The 19,151-nt window shown below is 56.3% G+C and overlaps 1 protein-coding gene across 1 annotated transcript; it reads right to left on the bottom strand.

The window, feature by feature from the left end:
• Positions 1-9: 9 nt before the first annotated feature.
• On the bottom strand, positions 10-19,151 carry PDZD7 (PDZ domain containing 7). The gene is given in 18 exon segments (XM_044240335.1): positions 10-776; positions 778-878; positions 880-1,011; positions 1,460-1,560; positions 1,869-2,474; positions 2,977-3,048; positions 3,205-3,296; positions 3,415-3,506; positions 6,636-6,811; positions 7,369-7,419; positions 8,982-9,176; positions 9,676-10,083; positions 10,505-10,565; positions 11,790-11,937; positions 12,153-12,329; positions 12,869-13,043; positions 13,373-13,513; positions 18,929-19,151. Coding segments are annotated over 18 exon segments (3,114 nt in total). The 3' UTR covers positions 10-613.

Consider the following 19,151-nt stretch of genomic DNA (forward strand, 5'->3'; position numbering starts at 1 on the left):
GATGGGAGCTTCTTTGACCCCTACTCCCAGCTCCCCCTCCAATTTGCTGGCTATTCCCCTACTCCTCATAGAGGTCATGGGGAGAGAGGGGGATTAGGGGAGGACAAATCCAGTAGAAAGTGTGGGGTCCTAGTGGACTACGACATGAAACGGTCTCTCAGAGTTTGAGAAACTAGAAAGGCCTTCCGTCCTGTCCCTTGCACAGAACACTACTTGGGGCTGGGGGATGGATGCTATGACCCTTCAAAGCCCTGAGAGCCCATGTTCCTCAGTGCTTGGGGGCATTAAAAGGAACATCAGGAGAAAGTGCCCATGAATCCCAAACTCCAGACCTTGGCTTTCTCCCAACCTCTTCCCATCCTGGGAGTTTGTGGGCAGTGAGCGAGTGACACAGGCTACCCAGCAGCACCTTGTCCTTGACACCAAGTTTATCTGGAAAGGGCAGAGCCTTAGTGATAGCTGGAGAGGGAAGAAGGTGGGGGGAGCTTTGGGAGGAGCCAAGTCAAGCAAGAGTGGGAGGTTCCTGAGTCCCAAGGAGGTTGGTAGGTGGGGTCTGGGAGATAGCAGGAGGGTCCTGGGAGTCAGTGGGAGGATCTGAAGTTAGTGGGAAGAGTCATGGCACAGGTGGGGAGAGTCTGGGATTAGCATCAGGAGTCTGGAGGCCTAGAGAAGGGACTGGGCTGGCCGTCTGAAGGAGGAGCCTGGCATCGGTGGGAGGAATCTGGATTCTGGTGAGCAGAGCATTAATGGGAGGTTCTAGGAGGCAGTGGGAGGGAAGGAGTACCATCAAGGGGTCAGTGGGCAGGGGAATGGTCAACAGGAAGGCACTGATCAGTGAGGGCTGACAAGTCAGGGGGGTAAGGGTAGTGGGCTGGTCCTAGGGACCCTGACCACAAGCTCCATGGGCTCCCGAGCCTTGTTTCGATAAGCCCGGCGGATGGTATCTACTGCTCGCTGGTGGGTCACCTGCTCCAGGCTCTCTCCATCCACTGCCACGAGCTCGAAGCCAGCCTGGGATGGGGGTGGGGAAATCACAGCCCTCCCTTCTCAGGTCATCCCACCATCCAACCTCTCACCTCCAGCAGCTAGGACACTCCTCCCCATCTGGGTGGAGAGGATGGACAATGGGACTTTTGTGCCTGGGGCCGTGGGGGGCAGGGTGAGGCACAGACAATAGCCCTTTGTCCCTTGGGGATGGGGTGGAACAGGATGGGCCACCCTCAGGCCCAGGCTGGCATGAGGGGACAGATTTCTCCCTGGGCTTGTTCATCTTGCCGGCCTGACCACCACCCCCACTCCCCCACCCCCACCCCTTCACCCCTCCACCCCCTGCACCTAAGCCGCCTCCTGTGACCTGGTTTAAACCTGTCTGGCTGGAAGATGAGCAGGTTCTGCCCACCCCCCCATTCCCCAATTCAGCTCTGGACCTTGGGAGTGGGCTTGGGTACTCTTCACCCACCTGCAGGGCCCCACTGAGGAAGGCAGCCCCCCCAGGGAAGATCTTCTCTATCTTCACCATGGGCTGCACCTTGGACTCAATGCCCCCAGAAATGCTGATGCCTATTGAGAGAGAAGCACTGGGTGAGTGTGCGGCCACTCCCCTCACCCCAGAGCTCCCGGCAGAAACCCAGCACCCCAGCACCAAGTCTTGACCCCAACTTCTCCCAAATCCCCAGATTCGGTTCCCACTCAGTCTTTGACTCCAAAAGTCCTCCAGTCCCCAACCCCTCCAATCTCAAATCTCCCCAATAGACCCCCATATCCAAATCTTAATACCAGACCCCCGAGTTGTACCCCAAAACCAAGGCCAGGAACCTCATCCAGACCCAAGAGCCCCGTCTGCCAGGCCCAGTCCCATGTGGACTCACCCAAGGACTGCTTCATCTTGGACAGCGTGACTGTCCTCAGCTCCCCGCCAGGGGCCTTCTCCGCAGCCTCCCTGGCTGTCCTGCCAGTTCCATTCTCAGAGTGGCCTTGACGGCTCCCTGCCTTGGCTGCTTGCTCATCCACAGGTCGTGGAAGAGAGGGCCTGGCCTTGCGAGGCTTGTGGTAGCGCCCGTCAGCGGCACTCAGGGTGGGGATAGGTGCTGGGGATGGGGAGCGCCTGCGTCCCGGGGACTTGCCTCGGCACCGGCTGCGGCTGCGGCTGCGACTGCGGCTGCGGCTCTGAGCCAGGCCCTGGCTCTGACTCTGCCGCGGGTCCTCTGGGGTCAGGGGTTCCGTCAGCAACCAGTTAGGCCTTGGGGGCCGGGGAGTGACAGGAGGTGGCTGGGGAGGGGGGGTGCTGGTGCTTCGGTGTGGGGCGAAAGCATCTACTGGCACATCTTGGAGAGGGGGGATCCCTGTATGAGGATGGTGGGGAGCAGAGGCCCCCAGGGAGAGCTGGAGGCCCCCCAGCTGCTCCCTCAGTTCCCCATTGTCATCCTCCTCTGAGAAGCCGTTCACAGGCAGCAGGTAGAAACCTCCACGACTGTCTGGGGAAGAGGGCCAAGGTCAGGCTGCCCCTCCTCACCAGCCCAGGCCACCCTGCCAGGCTCCAGTTCTTGCCTTTGCTGGTGGAGGGCACGTGAGACCCTGACTTGGTCGGCTCAGGCCCTCCAGTAGTGTTCCCACAGGGAGGGACTCTGCCTAGGTTCCCGGCTAACCCAGTACTTTAAAGCTTTCTATCACAGTCTATGTCTTAGAAAAAACATGACTCGCACACCAAACTGGTCATTTCTCAGAGATTATTACGTAGAAGGAGACTAGATTTAAAAAGTGAGTGGGTTTAAAACCAATTATTAAGTAAATAATAGTACAGGTGGTGAGTGGCAGTGATGAATGTGACTCTGGGGGGACAAGGGATTTCCTTCAGGGGACCAGACGGTGTTCTGAAGCCATGACAGCCTATGTGGGGGCAGGGATGGAAGACCCATTCTCCCTTCCCCAGTACCCCAGGGATGTGCCCCCTCCCCCAGCGCTGGGACTCCGACTGACCAGGCACAGGTGTGATGAGGTGACGCTTGGGCGGTGTGTCCTGCCGGGCTGGTCTCAAGGCAGGAGGCCGCACTGCTGGGAAAGGAGATCCCCTCAGAGGCCTGGGCCCCTGCCAGGCTCCATGATGGACACAGCTGAAGGTCATGTCTGCCTCCTCTCCCCTGGGAGGCCCTCTTGCCATCCCCAGCTGGGGCCCGGAATCTGTGCGTCCTACCCCCAGCTGCTGACCTGCCCGGCTCTTAAGTGCTTCAAAAGCCTCCAGCTCCACGGGCATCACCATGCTGTCGAAGCGGCCGAGGTCGGTGGGGGCCACCACGCTCCTGGGGGAGGGCGAGAGATGAGAGGTGGGCAGGGGCACAGTTCTGGTGGGGTACAGTAGGGGGAGTTCTCTGGGGTCTCCTTTCCGCCCCCAAGCCCTCCCCACAGCCTCCACCCCACCTGATGTCCCTCAGTAGCAGCAGCTTCGCGGGTCTGTCCAGAATGGCCAGCAGGGGCCTCACGAGGTCCTCCACGCCGCCCTCATGCACGTACTGCAGAGAGAGGTGCCGCAGGTCACCCAGCGGCCGGGACATCCAGAGCTGGGGGGAGGGGCTGCGTGGGCCTGTGGGGTTCCCCATGTTTAGGAAAGCTGCTCCCCATCCGCAGGCTTTCCGCGGGACAGGGCAGTGTTGGTGACTAGGGGGAAGCCTGCAAGTGAGCTAACAGACCTATAATAGCTGGTGGGGGGGGCGGGAGGGGGGCAGCAACGGCTTTGGGACAGGCCCTTTTCCATCTGGTCTCTCATTTAGTGACGCTGAGAGATAACATGAATTATTCTCATTTTACAGACTGAGGAAACTGAGGCTCAGAGAGAAGGACTTTGCCCAAGGCCACACAGATAAGGAAGTGTGAAGAGCGATTGGAACCTGAGAAGTCGGGCTCCTGCCAGCTTCGGTGCCGGAAAAGGATGTGCGGGCTGTGGACTCTCCTCCCCGCCCCCACCTTCCAGGCAGAAGGAAGGAACCGGGGCCAAACGCTAGGCTCTGGGCCCGTTGGGCCCAGCCTGTGTCTGCGCAGTGACCTACCAATTAGGCTTTGTTCAGTGCTGGAATAGGGACCTTGGGGAAGGGGTGGCTCGACAGAAAGCCTCTCCAATCAGTCCCCGGCGGGGGCGGGGGGTGGAAGCCCTTCTGCCTGGCACTGCCCGATGCCACCAGCCACACCCCACCAACGCAGACAAACTGGCAAACGGAACACTGGGAGCCTCCCTTTTTGACAACACACTGCCCCCTAGTGGTGGAATGGAGACAAGTACTGATTCAGAGGGACACACACACATTTCTCTCTCTCTCTCTCTGTCTCTCTTCATCCTGGAAAGTAATAAACACAGCAAGCCCTGGTGGTCATAGTGAGACATTATAAATTTCAGGAAATAAAATATAAACTATGTGGTCCTAAACACACACAAAGTTACAGGGACTCACACATACACGTGTCCAAAATACACTCCTTATGTCTGGAGAGAGAGATCTATGATTGCACAGAATCTGTCACATAGGTACACACTTCAAGGCCACAAATCTGCATTCAGCTCCTACTAAATGTCACACCCTGTGCTGGCAGTGGGGGCACACGATGAAGACCCTGATCCAAAGCCTTCAGAAGTCAGTCCAGCAGGAAACGTGGGGCAGAAGGAGCCAAGTGCCCCAGTGGACGACACAACACTGGCAGTGGGGCAGAGGGAATCTCAGAGGAGCGTGTGAAGTCGGGTTTGGCTTCCTGGAGGCAGCGACCTTTACCCTGACCCCTCTTGGTAGGTTTGTTTCATTTACATTTACTCTTAAGGATACGTGCAGGGAACAGCATGAATTCTCAGAGGAAAGTGCCATAAGGGTGGGGTGGAATAATGGATAGAAGGAAGTTTAGCTTGACTGCGGGGTACAAGAAGGGCCTCCATGTAGGCTGCATAGGTTGGGACTGCGGGGTGAGTGGTGGCCCAGAGTTGTGCGGCTCATCACATGTGTAAATCCTAGGCAGTGGCCAACAGAAGATGACGAGGTGGTGACATGGCAACCATGGGAACGCTGAGGTTCGTGGCTGGGGAGTCAAAGCAGGGAAGGCCTTGAATGTGAGCCTGAGAAACTTTCTCTGTTCCACCAAAGGTAAGAGATTGCAAGGGGACTTGGGGAGTGTCAAGTGATCCAAGATGGGGTTTCTAAAGTCTGGCCTGGTGGCCATGGAGAGCTGGCACAGAGGAGAGAGAAGGGAGGCCTAGGGTTTGAGGCCACACTTTCGAGTCTTTAGGGGAGATTTACTAATCATTCCGAGCAGAGCTCCACCCCAGAGGGTCTGATTGCTTTGGTGAGGCATGGGTCAGGTTTGGGGGGTATGCAGGTGCTGTGGGGGTGCAGTGAGAGGTGGTCCTGGCTTGGAGAGGGTGGGAGGAACCGAGGGCTGATGGAAAAGGAGCTGAGCCAAGAAATGGACACAGCGCGCCACCTAATGGCCAGAGCCAGAGGTGCAAGCTCACAGAAGTTGGTGCTTGGGTTCCCACTCAGCACTGAATTGAGGGTGGTGACAAGAGTTTAGCCCAAAGGCCCTAGGTGCCCCCCAACATGCACCCCACCTGTGGCTCTGCTGTCAACCAGGCCTCGGGAAAGGGATGCATGAATTATCGTGTCTCAGTCTCCAGTTGATATGCACCTGCCTTAGCTAGACACAAACACAGTCGCACGCAAACCTAGGTACCCCACAAACACACAATTGTGCACATCACACAGACAAACAAGACAGCCCCACTCCGACCAGGCTGAGGGCGTGGGGGGAATCAGAAGCGACTTCCTGGAGCCCCTGGAGCTTGTTCTTGCGTGCAGGCTTAATGTGCGCTGATGCTGCCACCTCATGGGGACATCAGGACAAGAAACCCGGGGACTCTGAGACAGGACAAGAGCAGAGGGCCTTTCTGATCCCCCTGGAGGGGGAGGCTGTGCCTCCCACAGCCTCCCCAACATCCAGGCCACAAGGACTCCCTCACATCTAACTTGCACTCCACCCTGGAGCCCCACTTTCTGTTTGAAGTAGAAGAAAACAGAACAACAGTGCAGATGCTGGGGGAGGCTTGAGGTGTGTATGGGGAGTTGACAAAGGATTACTTATTTGGGTAACAGGGGCGGGGGCGTGGCATCAAGTCAGCCTGTGGGCTGACCCAGGTATAGAGGGAGGCAGGGGTTCCGGGAGAAGGCTGGGCTTTTGAGGAGCTCGAAGGCAGTGACCACATAGACTCGTGTCCTCCGACTCATCACCTGTCCAGTTCTTTCTCTCCTTAGCTGAAACATCACCTGCTCAAGGAGGCCCTCCTAGACCACACCACCTAATTTGTACCTTTTGGGTTATTTTCTCCTGTTCTTTCCTTTCCTAGCACTTGATGTGATTTGTCACTATGGGTATTTAGGTTCTAATTATTGTATCTCCCCTTCCTGTCTGTGAGCTCAGTGTGTGTGTGTGTGTGTGTGTGCGCGTACGCGTGTGCACGTGCACAACAGGAGTGACTTCTGCTTTTACCGACCACTGGCCTCATGGCATCAAGCCCAGATACTGACCAGAGACTGTGGCCTGAATGAATGAGGGACTGGGTGACTGGGTGACCGCGGGCTGGAGCTGGGGGTAGGCCGGAAGCTCACCCGGGAGCAGTGGCGGGTGATGGCCAGCACTTCATCGTCAGTCAGCAGCCGTCGGGCCAGGTCCTGAATAAGAGGCCGCCGGCTCTCCCAGGCTTGCACCTGCTCATCCATGCTGGGCAGCTGGCTGGAGGGGCTCCCTGACCTGGCAGAGAGCAGGGCCCGGCCCCTCTCCCGCTCTGCAGGGAAGGAGCAAAGGCATGTGATGATGGAGCCAGGAACCCTCAGGGGAAGAGACAGGGGCTTCTCTCAGTGGGGTCAGACCCCAGAAACAGGTCAGCTGAGAGGCCTAGGTACTGCTGACAGAATCCCAGCCTAGCCCCAGATCTCCCCACCGTGGTCTCCCGTAACGATCTGCCCAGCAAGGGAGCTCCAATCCAGACCCTTTGGCCCCCAACACAGACCCCTAAACTAGTCTGTCCCTTGCTGGTGTCCTATGAAGAGTCACTGTCACAGTACTCAATGGAGTTCTGGCCCAGGCTCCCTCATTCCCCAAAACCTGTCTTTAGGAGTCCCTCCGTGTACCCAGTTCTCAAAAATGCACCCCAATATCTCTCTGCAGCCCTGTCTCTCCTGGTAAGCTTAGCCTAATTCTTTAGTTGCCTCCAGTATGCACTCAATCCCTCATGCATGTCTCCAACTGAGTTCAGCCCAAAGCCCGTTAATTGCCCCCAACATGCACCCCATTTGCGGCTCTGATGTCAACCAGGCCTGGGAAAAGAGATGCATGAATTACCGCGTCTCAGTCTCCAGGTAACAAACTTCTGCACGGGCCCCACTGCCCCTGCTGTGGAGAAGAAAGGCTCAGTGGTGGGCCCTGGCTCCCAATCTGAACACAGGGCTTGGTGGGGCTCAGGGGTGGCTGGATCACTGGCTGAAATGAAGAACTCAGGCTGAAAGGAGGTAGAATGGGGAGGCAAGAGTCCAGGCCACTGAGGTCTTCAGGGACCACGGTCCCCTAGGGACTTCATTCATAGGCCGTGAGGAATCAGTGAAAGTTGGAGATCAAGAGAGGGTACAGTCTGGGTTCTGCTTGTGGAAATTCATTGAGAAGCAAAGAACAAAGCTTGAGGGAGCACCCACCTTCAGGGGACAGAGAAAAAAAGAGGAGCCTTCGGAGGAGAGAGGGGTATCCAGAGGGATAGGAGAAGCATCAGGTGAGAGCAGGGCCTGGGGGGCTGTGGAAAAAAGAGGCGGGTTGAGGAAGTGGGGCTGGCCTGGCCAGATCTGAAAAGCTTGTCTCTTCCGTGGGACTCTCACCTTAGCCCCACCCCCCAGTAGGGGCGGGGTCCAGATCCTCATCCCATCATTGTTTTTGCCTACCCAACCTCCAGTCTCCCTCCACAAACAGCACCACAGTTTCATCTGGGGACCTCCATTCTTAGTCCATGGGCTTCAGAGTGGGTCTGAGACCGAGGAAGGCCCATGAAAGCACCATGGACCTGCCCCATTGGGCATGTGGCCCAGCAGGGCCAATGAGAGCCTAGAACTTCAGCGGGACCTCTTTAAGAAGCTCTCCTCTGTCCCTGGGTTGCTAGCGGCAGTGCCATCTTCCTTCTGAGTGGGCAAAACCTGCAGGATAATGAAGCCAACCCAGGGGAAAGGGAAACCAAAGATGAAGGGGAAAAACAGTCTCTGATGAGACTGTTTAAACCTTTAGACCTCCTTATATCAGTAGCTGAGCTGAGAAGTGCTTTTAAACCTAATTTGAGTTGGGTTTCTGTCTTATACAACCCTGAGAGTCTTACTCATCCACTTGTGGTCCAGTCTTGGAGCCTCTCCTGAGAGACAAGAGGCCTCTCTGAGGGTCCATTGGAAGCCCCTGTCTTAAGTGAAGCCTGCCCAGGCCCTTCCACTTGAGCCCTGAACTGGAAACAGCCTTGCCCAGGGATGATTCTAGAACTGGGTAGGTAGGGTCTGTGGAGCTCTGGCCAGGGGAAGTGAAGACAAATATTCCAGGAGAGGCGTGCCCTACCCACCTCAGCACCAAGAGCACAGAGACCTGACCCAAGCCCTTCAACTTCCTGGCTAGGCTGTGGCTCTATCAGTTTTCCTTTCTGTAAAGTGGGGAGATGAGACAGTTTAACAATGACCACTGCGTTTTCTGAGGACCTTCTGTATGCCAGACAATGTCCTTAAGTGATATACATACAACCATTCACTTATTCCTCACCATTCCTGAAGAAATAGGTAATCATTACTCTCACACGACTCATAAGCAAACAGGCTTATGGGGGCAGGTAGCGACTCCCAGCTGGTAGAAGGCAGTGCAGGAGTTCAGCCCAGAGCTGCTGGATGCCAAAGTGGGCTGTACAGCCTTCCTCCCCGTCTCTCATCCTGCTTGCTTACCTTTTTCCGGGTCTAGGCGAGGGCGGGGCTTGGCTGGGCTCCCTCCATCCAGCGTCCAGGCTTCTCTGTGCCCATCACCTGCCAGCCGCCCCTGCCGCCCTCCCTTGAAGAAGAGGTTCATCAGTGTCTTGGAGCGCTGCAGGGCCCCCTTTTCCCCAGAGGACCCCAATTTCTTCTTCCGCTGCTTCTTCTCCTCTGCGGACATGAGGGAGCACCCAGGGTGCTGGGGTGGTGGGCAGAACAGAAGGCCGAGGGGCAGGGGTATGAAGAGGGGCAGAGAGGAGGGACAGGAGGGGCAGACAGGACCCCCAGCCTTATGGGGAGGTGGGGATGGATATAGGTGGGCTTCCTCCTTCACATTCCACCTCTCCCGCCCCTATGGCTCCAGCTCTGTGAGGACTCTCTGAGAAGGCCGGGGTGTGTGTGTCTGTGCCTGTGTGTGTGTAGGGTGGCAGGGATGGATTAGGGCTGGTTTGGGGCCCAAAGCTGACCGGAGCTGGGACTAGATCTGAGGGTGGGTTTGGGGCCCAGGACCAGTTGAAAATGGGGCCCAGAGTGGCATCTGAGTGCATTCTGGGGCTGGAAATGAGACCGAGTCAAGGCCTAGAGCCAAGGGAGGGCCCAGGGCTGGATGTGCGGCAAGCGTTTTACTGGGAGCTCAGGAGAGAGCATCAGCCGCCCCTTCCCTACATACCCCACAAGGTCAGGTGGCTCTGGGACCTCGTGATAGGGGGCCGCGGCCGGCTCAGGGCCAGCAGCAGAGCAGTCTTCGGGGACTCGGAGAGGGCAGAATCCAGGCGGTGGGCAGGCCAGGGTCCGTTGGAGCGGATGGCAGTGTCCCTGAGGATGACGGTGGGCCTCACGCTGCACCAGGTCTCCACGTGGCCCCCCACGTCAGGCTCTGTCTGCATGGCTGTGTCTGCCCGCCCCCAGCCTGGGCCCCAGCTGCCCGGCTCGTCGGGCCCCAGGCAGACATCCATGCGGTCGGAGGGCAGGGAGCCCGAGCCTTCAGCGGAGCTGTAGGGGGCACTGGAGGCATAGGAGGAGACGCTGGAGCTGCTCTCAGAGGCGGGGGACAGCTGCTGCAGCACCCCGTTGCTCACTGCAGGCAGTGGGGAAGGCAGGGGCATCTCAGGGGAAGGCCGGACGGCTTCAGGGCCCTGCCAGGGTTGCAGACCACCTTGGGTATGGGGGTGGGTGAGTGTTGGGTAGCCGCAGAGGCTGGAAGCACGGGCTCTGGGGAACTGGTGGCTCAGCAGTCCTGCCCCTGACTTGTTGAGAGACCTTAGGCAAGTCCCTTCTCCTCCATTCACGGCAACCCCCCACCCCCACCCCACCTGGGACTCCAGAGCCAGGGGAGCCGGGAACTGAACCTGCAACTTCCAGAGGGGAGCCCAGAAATGGCTCCAGGCAGTGAGGAAGTCCTACGCAGGTTGCTCCTCCTGCCCAATTAGTCCTCAGAGACTCTGACCCACTGTCGGGCCTCAGCCCTTTCCCTCCAGCCCAGGGCCTGAGCCACTTACATCGGTCCAGCCAGCAGTACTCAGAAACCATCTCTTTGTAGGCAGGATACCGGCCAGTCTCCTGGGAAGATCGTGGTGGGCATAGGAGGGCATGGGGGAGTAGGTGAGAAGGGGGTGGGTGAGAAGGGGGAGTGACGGGATAGGAGTAAACTTTCCAACTCCATCTCTCTCCTCCAAGTTCATCACGCTCGAGACAAATGGGCTACTTTGTGTCTGAACATGCCAAACTCCTCTGTAACTCAGGGCTTTGTATTTGCTGCCCCTTCGGTCTGGATTCTCTTCCTTCCTCCTTCCCCTCATCTTCTGGCTAGCTCCTTCTCCCTCTGCAGGTGTCAGTCCCCTAGAGAGACCTGCCCTGACCCCCAGGCTAAAAGCACCTTCCTCAATGACCCCTCCCCTTTCTCTATTAATTTCCTTACAGCATTTGTCAGTCAGCATGCATCCTGTTGGCCTGGCTCCCCCCACCTCAGGACCCCCACCCCTCGTAGCAGAGACTTCTTCTGTCTTGCTCACTGTCGTAGCTCCAGCACCTGGCAGAGAGGCTGTCATGTGGTACCTATTCAAAAATGTTGAATGAATGAACGAGGGACAGAGTAGGAGAGAGGAGGAGTGTTTGGGATCATGTGAGAGGAAGGAAAGGGAGAAACGGGATGGGGGAGGGTGTTGCGGGATAGGAAATCAAGTGGCAGAAGGCGGAGGAATGGCAGAGGAGGTTCTGAAGAGCGAGATGGGTGAAGGCTAGGGAAGGGAGGAGAGCAGAGCGGGGCTAGAGTGGGGCCGGAGTGGGTTCCAGTGGAGAGCGAGCCGTCCCTGCCCCTGCATCCAGAGTGAGAATGACATGATCCTCGGGCAAGTGTGAGACCCACATGAATCATGAATGCAGGTGCCTCCCCTGAAATCCAATCTCTGGCCCCAGCCCAGCCTCCTTGCCCTGTGCCCAGGCCCCTCCCAAAGCCACAGCTAGTGCCCACCCTCTGGGCAGGACGCTTTCTCCTTCCACACCTGCACCTCCACCACTCATCGGAAAGGGCACTGCCCTCCATGTCTGGGGAGCAGGACTGCAAGCAGGTGGCCAGCTGAGGAAGTGACCGTGATTCCTGACTAACTCTGCCTCTCTGAGCCTCGGTTTCTTCTTCTGTGCAGTAGGGATGAGCACAATGTCTGGCCCTCACAAATGGCTATGGAAAAGTCCTAAGTTGTAGGGCAACAGATATTAAGTACTAGAGAGGTCTGGGAAGTCCTTCCTACAGTCTGGCCTCTCCCTGACACCCACAGTCCTGCCCACCTTGATGGTCAGCATGATGTGTGTTTGGCCCTTCAGCACCTCCACGGCCTGGCTGTGGCTGATGTCATCGAACCTGACGCCGTTGGCCGCCAGGACCTGGTCCCCCACCTTGATGCCATTCTCCTCGGCCAGCCCACCACGATCCACTCTGGGGTCAGACAGGAGGCAGTCTGAGAGGCCACCTGGCCTGCCCTCCCTCACTTAGATACAGGAACGCCCCAGCCAAAATCCTTGACCCTCCTCCTGGAGCCCCCCACCCCTACACAGGCCCCACCCCTGACCTAGGCTTTCCTTGGATCATGCGGTTTGGCTGAGCCTCCTTTGCCAACCCGTCCCCACTGCACACCCTGCCCCAGCCCTCACTTGGACACATAGATGCCCAGGCCAAACTCCTTGCCCCCGCGGATGTTGAAGCCCAGACAGAAGTCGTCCGACGTGGTGTAGAGGTGGACAATGCGGCGCACGCCATCCTCCGAGCCGCTGTCTGACGGCGTCGAGCTGCACTTCTCCACCACCAGCCGCCGATTCACCACGTCCACCCTGGGACAGCAGCAAGCAGCCATCAGTCTGGGCTCCCCCAGGCCACCACCAGGCACCCCCTCTCCTCCCAGCATCCCCGACGACTGCACAGGTAAGGGGAGGTTGCCTTGGGGGACTCCCCAGTCCTGAGCCCTTCAGTGGGAAGTCCTCTCCATCAGGTAGCGAAACTGCCCCAATTTCCTCTCTCTTTGGAGCAGCTCATTGTGCCAGGGCCCCTCTCACATCCCCACAAGAGCCCTGAGGGTGAGGAGCTGTTACTATGCCCAGGCTCCTGGGAGCGATGGCAGCACTGGGGGCAGGACCGCTGGCATCTGAGACAGAGCTGGGAGGAGGGTTGGGGGACAGACATGGCCTTGTCTCATTGCAGTGTCAGGCCTTGGGATCGCTGTGTTTCCAGCACCAGGGGGACTAACTAAAGAGCGGGAGCCAGGGATAGCCAAGTCCCACGCAGAGCCCTTTGTCTCCTGCCCCCTCCTGCCAGGGGCTGGGTGGGCTGGACAGGGTGGGGCAAGGTCAGGGCCGGGACCAGGCCTTCTCACCATGTGGTCTTCTCCTTGGAGAACCTGATGCCCGGCACTCGGCCCATGCGTCTCACCGTCAGGTGCAAACGGCTGCTGCCTGTGAGCACTTTCACGGCGCTGCCCATGGTGGTGCTTTCCAGGCTCAGCCCATTCACCTCCGTGATCTTGTCCCCCACGCACAGGCCAGCCCGCTCTGCACCAGGGGAGGGGGTAAGCTGGCATGGGCCTCTTGGGACAATTCCCCCAGGGCAAAACTAAACCTTACACTGCCCCCCCCCCCGCAACCAGGCTTCCTTCCACGCGATTTGGGGTCCCCAGATGAGGTCTGGGTATTCCTCATTAGACTAGGGACTTGTCCATTAGCCCACTCCATCCGGGGAGGCGGCCCCATTTCCCCGTTAGATCAGTCCCTCCAAAGCTGAGGACCCTTTCATGTCATCCCTGAAAATAGGACTCCAGAACCCCAGTGAGGTGGGGGCTCATACCCTCAGCCAGCACCTCCCTTCAGGGGGCCCTGCTCACCTGCACTGCTCCCCTCCTCCACCTTGCTGACGAAGATGCCCAGGCCGTGCTCAGAGCCGCCCCGCACACTGAAACCCAGTCTCCCTGCTGGACTCTTCTCCACCCGGACAGCGCGGATGATATCACTCTCATTACTGTTGGCTGTGTGGTGGCGGGAGCAGGGAGGGACACGGGCATGACTCCCATGTCCAGTCTGGGCACAGAGGGCCCCTGGATTTCCCAGTTTGGGCTGGTTTATTAGGCACATATACCTAAGGCCTAAGGGCAGCCAATTTCTGAGTTCCCTATCGGGCCTTTGAGAGTATGGGTCAGGGAGAGAGTATGGGAACAAGCAGGACAGGGCTCCATATTAGAAGATGCTCTTCTCCTTCCCTGATTGTATAGGGGTGTGTGTGTTTCTAGTGCTAACTAAGCTTCTCACTCCCACAAGCCTGGGATAGAACAAATTCCTAAAACCCCTGCCACTCTGAGGGTCAGATGGATAGAAAAGAAATTCAAGATTCCATTCTATGGGGCAGAGTTGAGCCAAGTTTGAGCTCTTCATCTTGAGCAGAAAGGAATATTCAAGCTCTGGCTTCAAATAGTTGAAGAGCTATTCTGTGAAAGGCATTGGATGTTTTTGTCTGTGTAACCCAGATGGCAGAACCAAGCTCAATATTGGACTTCAATGGAGGCCAATTTAGTAGGGAAAAACTTTCTAAAACCTTCAGCTGTCAGACAATGGAATGAGTTTTCCAAGGGAGATAGTGAGTTCCCCATCTTTGGAGGTATACAAGTTGGCACTTGATAAATCCCTGTCTGGGGTGTTGTAGAAGGATCTCTGAGGCCCCTTCTGTCTCTTGGACTCTATGATTCTGGAGGTAAGGGCTCAAGGAGCTACTTGACTAGATGAGGAGGGAAACCCAAAACACCACTCTGCTGCAGTATATGCCCAGAGCCCCCAGAGTGGTCCTCTCCATCAGCACTGGGGAACATCAGAGAAGCAGGCTTCCCAGGAGCTGCAGTTGCCAGGGAAGGTGTTTGGGAAGACAAGATGGGTGGGATTTCAATGGGTGGAGGAGAAAGGGAGGGCGCCGAGAGGGAGGAGATGGAGTGAGCAAAGGCTTTGAGGTGGGTCCTTGAGAACGTTTTCAGTTAGAAAAGTTAAGAAGACAGGAGAGGGAAGCTGGGTCCCAGGTGAGAAGGTGAGATTTTTTCTTGGGCAAGGCTTACTCTAGAGGTATTTGAGAGGGAGAACTCTCTCTATCTCTATCTCTGTCTCTGTCTCTGTCTGTCTCTCTGACACACACACACACACACACACACACACACACACACACTCTTCTGCTTGATGTATGAGAAATCAGGTTACAATACATGACCAGAGCAGCTCTGGAAGAAATCTCCAAGGGCAGCCTGTGGGTAGGGGATGGTGCAAGACAGATATGTGTGGCATCCTGAGGCTTCCTGCCTGATTCTGTCTGCACACATCTCAACCCAGCACAGGAGTCTGTGGCTCTCCTGTCCCCCAACCCTCTTTCTTCTCAGTTCCTCCCTGGGCCCTTCCTAGGGCCCTGGGCCAGTGGGCTGCCAATCTCTAGTGTTGAGCATAGGAGCTTGGGGCCTCTGAGGATAGAAACTTCTCTACCTTCACTGGCCTACCCCTGCCCACTGACCACCCCCTCCAGGAACTCACAGCCTCCTCACTGTCTCTTCACTCCCAGTCTTGCCCCCTTTATCGCTCCTCGGCCTTTTGGCTAAGATCAAGTGCAGTCTTGCCCCCTTTGGACCATTCTCTACACAATGGCCACAGCCAGCTTTTACAGATCAGGCCTGCTTATTAAAAACTTCAGCGCATGCTCCTGCTTCTACAAGGAATTCCACAGTCCCCTAGGCCCAGTAAGGCCCTCCATGGGCTATCCTCAGCCCACCTCTCTCCCTTCACCTCTGGCCGCCATCCCAACCTCATTGAGCTTTGGCTACACTGACCTCTCTCCTATTCCTCTCACAGACTAATCATTTCAGTGTTCCCTCAATCTGTGAAACTCTTGCCCAGACCTTCATAAAGCCAGCTCCCCATCTGCAGCCCCTCCTGGCCCACACAGCACTTTCTCTGAGAAGCTTTCCTGGCCTACCCTCCCTAAAGTCCCTTCCTTTCCTCCCAGGAGACCTCTATTAGAGTGATTCTCAAACCGTGCCCACCAGGTCACCAGCAGTACTTAGGAACTTATTAAAAATGTGTATTCTTGGGGTACCTGGGTGGCTCAGTTGGTTAATCAACTGACTCTTGATTTCAGCTCAGGTCATGATCTCAGGATCCTGGGATTGAGCCCTGCAACAGGCTCTGAGTTCAGCATGGAGTCTGCTTGTCCCTCTCCCTCTGCTCCTCCCCCTGCTGCCTCTCAAATAAATACATTTAAAAATTTTTTTTTGTTTATGTATTTGACAGGCTCTCCGTTGAGCAGAGACCCCGATGTGGGGCTTGATCCTAGGACCCTGGGACCATGACCCAAGCCAAAGTCAGAGGCTTTAACCCACTGAGCCACCCAGGTGCCCCAATACAATTTTTTAAAAGACTTTTTATTTATTTATTTATTTGACAGACAGAGATCACAAGCAGGCAGAGAGGCAGGCAGAGAGAGAGAGGGAGCCAGGCTCCCTGCTAAGCAGAGAGCCCGATGTGGGACTTGATCCCAGGACGCTGGGATCATGATCTGAGCCGAAGGCAGAGGCTTTAACCCACTGAACCACCCATGCGCCCCCCCAATACCTTTTTTTAAGTGTATTCTTGGGACACCTGGCTGGCTCAGTCAGTAGAGCATGTGACTCTTGATTTCAGGGTTGTGAGTTTGAGCCCCACATTGGGGTAGAGATTACTCAAAAATAAAATCTTTAAAAGAAAAGTATATATATATATATATATATATATATATATATATATATATACTTTTAAATATTTTATTTATTTATTTGACAGGCAGAGACCACAAGCAGGCAGAGAGGCAGGCAGAGAGAGAGAGAGGAGGAAGCAGGGTCCCCGCGGAGCAGAGAGCCCGATGCGGGGCTCGATCCCAGGACCCTGAGATCATGACCTGAGCCGAAGGCAGAGGCTTTAACCCACTGAGCCACCCAGGCGCCCCAAGAAAAGTATATTTTTAAAAAATGTGTATTCTTGGGCTTCGCTGCAGGTGCCCTGAATCAGAGGTTCTGGGTGTGGGACCCCAGCAGCTTATCTTTTTCCAGGCCCCTCAGGCAATTCTGATGTCCTCCCAAGTTTGCGAGCCACTACTCTCTCCTACCATGCAAATTAGTGCCTCCAAGGGTCTTACCATGCTTTCTCATGACTGGCTTGCTCACATATTATTTATTGTCTGTCACCTTTCACTAGATTATAAATTCACCCATGGTAGGGACTTTGTAATCCTTTTCTGCCAATGTAATGTATCTCCAGTATATTGCACAGGACTTGGTATCTGCCAAGGATTTTTTGAGTAAGTAGAAGAATAAATGGATGAAGGAGAGAGGGGAGGAAGGGCTGGTTTGGATCAGAGAATGAATTTTCTCTGGGACCACCTGAGTTTGACGAGCTGGTGGGAAGTCATGGGGGGGAGGTGGGTCATGGTTTCTCCCTCCCCACTGTGTCTCCCTTATCAGTTACTTTAGGCCTCTGGAATGGTCTAAATAGTAACAAGGAGGAAAGGTTCCGGGATGCAGTGACTGGAGAGATGTTTGTGCTCAGGTGGAAGGGAAAATTCTGAGCTCAGGGGCTCCCAGCCCAGAAAGGGTAGGGGCTGGCTGGTGGAAGTCTGTCTGGCCCTCCCCTTAGTTGCAGAAGCAGGGCTCGAGGGCGAGGCAGTTGGATAGAGCCATCCTGGAACTTCTGCAAGAGCATCTTTAGGGGGAAAGCGCACAGAGCCGTCACACCATAGTTGGGGCATTGTCTGGGGGGCTGTCTGAGGGGGATGTATATGTTCTTTTAATACAATGGGACCTGGGCGCCTGGGTGGCTCAGTGGGTTAAAGCCTCTGCCTGCAGCTCGGGTCATGATCTCAGGGTCCTGGGATCGAGTCCTGCATCGGGCTCTCTGCCTACTTGTGATCTCTGTCTGTCAAATGGATAAATAAAATCTTAAAAAAAAAAAAAAGATTAAAAAAAAAATACAATGGGACCTAGAAAGGTCATGCCCCAATCCCTTCCCTGTCCCCTACCATGTCCCTTAGCTCCTCTGCGGACTTTTGCTCTGTGACCCGAGTGACAGTGGTAACTCTGAGTGCCTTGGTGCTCATTGGGGTGGGGGAGACCCAGCACGGTAGATGATGGGAGTGAGCAGGCCCGGGCCACTGGTGCAGGAAGGCCTGCACCCTGAGCACCCCAGCAGCTGGGTAGGGGACAGTGATGCCAGCTGGGTCAGAGGGGAGGAGACGGGTCTGAAAAGTCCACTCTGGGATCCAGCCAGAGGAGTTCTGCTGGCTGGGAAACAGAAGGGGAGCTGGAGATATTTATCACATCTGTCCCACAGAAAACCTAGCCCCAGGGGGTGCCCATTCTGCTCCCCACCCCTGCTGACACTCAAGGTCCTGCCTTGTTCACTGCCTCTTTGTCGCCTCACATCTGTCACTGCAGCCAGACTGGCTCCTAATTGAGCCCCCCCACCCCACCCCCATCAGGGCCTCCACCCTGTGCTCTCGGTTTCCACTTCCAGCCCTGTCTGGGAAACCTCTATCCCAGCACCAACTGCTCTCATCGCTCTGTCTCTAAGCCCCACTACACTGTACATTTCTGGAAGGTGAAGATTGACCCTCGTTTTTCTCCAGGTCCCCCGCAGGACCTGGTGTAGAGCAGGTGTGCAATGTAACAGCGTGAAGCAACTGTGTCAGATCAGGTAAACCCCTGGTTCGGGGCCCAGGCCTGGGGCTCCCTTCTGGACCCTCAACCCTCCTCCTCTCCCCTCTCTTTGGAACATTTGCTACCCTACCTCTTTTTTTTTTTCTTCTGCATCTGAAATCTTTTTTTTTTAAATTATTTACTTATTTTACATAATCTCTACACCCACTTGGGACTTGAACTCATGTCCTGAGATCCAGAGTCACGAGCTCTTTGAACTGAGCCAGCCAGGCACCCCTGCACCTGAAATCTTTAATTCTGTCTCCCCAGTGGTCACTGAGGCCTCACAGCCCAGCATGGAGCTGGTCACACACTGGTTGGTTGATGGATAGCGCCTTCTCCATCCTGCTCCCCCCAGGCCGAGGGGCGAACACCAAGGGAAAGGAGAAAAGCAGAGTCCTTAGGATGGAGCTGCCCATTCCATAGCCTACCTTGCTGGCTGGGGAGCTAGCACATCACACACACCTGTCCCTGCCTCCACACTCCTAGCTCCCTCCTCCCACCTCTCTACAATCCTGCAACCCTATAGGGTTGGCCTGAACCGGAGGAAAGGGCTGATGGGGAGGGGTGTGTGGCTAAACAGGGGCCCTCCACGCCCCACTGCTCTAAGCCTCGCATCTCTCCAGCTCCTCCTCCCAGCGGGGCCCTTACCCCCACCCTCAGCGCCAGGCCCGAGGTGGGCCCTGCTCGCACCTTCAATGGGGGAGTTGATGAGGATGACGCGGCCCATGGGCGATGAGGCTCGGATTCCGCGGGGGGGCCCGTTCAGCAGCCGCTGCTGCCTCTTCAGCAGGTATCGCGTTGCGGAGCCCGAGTCGCTGCCCAGGTGGCCGCGGGAGGAGAGGGAGCTCAGGGAGCCCGAGCTGAGGTCTCTGAGGCCCAGTGGGTCAAAGCCCACTGCAAAACCCTGCGCCAT

The sequence above is a fragment of the Neovison vison genome, chromosome 2 (assembly GCF_020171115.1).
Source record: "Neovison vison isolate M4711 chromosome 2, ASM_NN_V1, whole genome shotgun sequence".
In the NCBI taxonomy this organism is placed as follows: Eukaryota; Metazoa; Chordata; class Mammalia; order Carnivora; family Mustelidae; genus Neogale; species Neogale vison.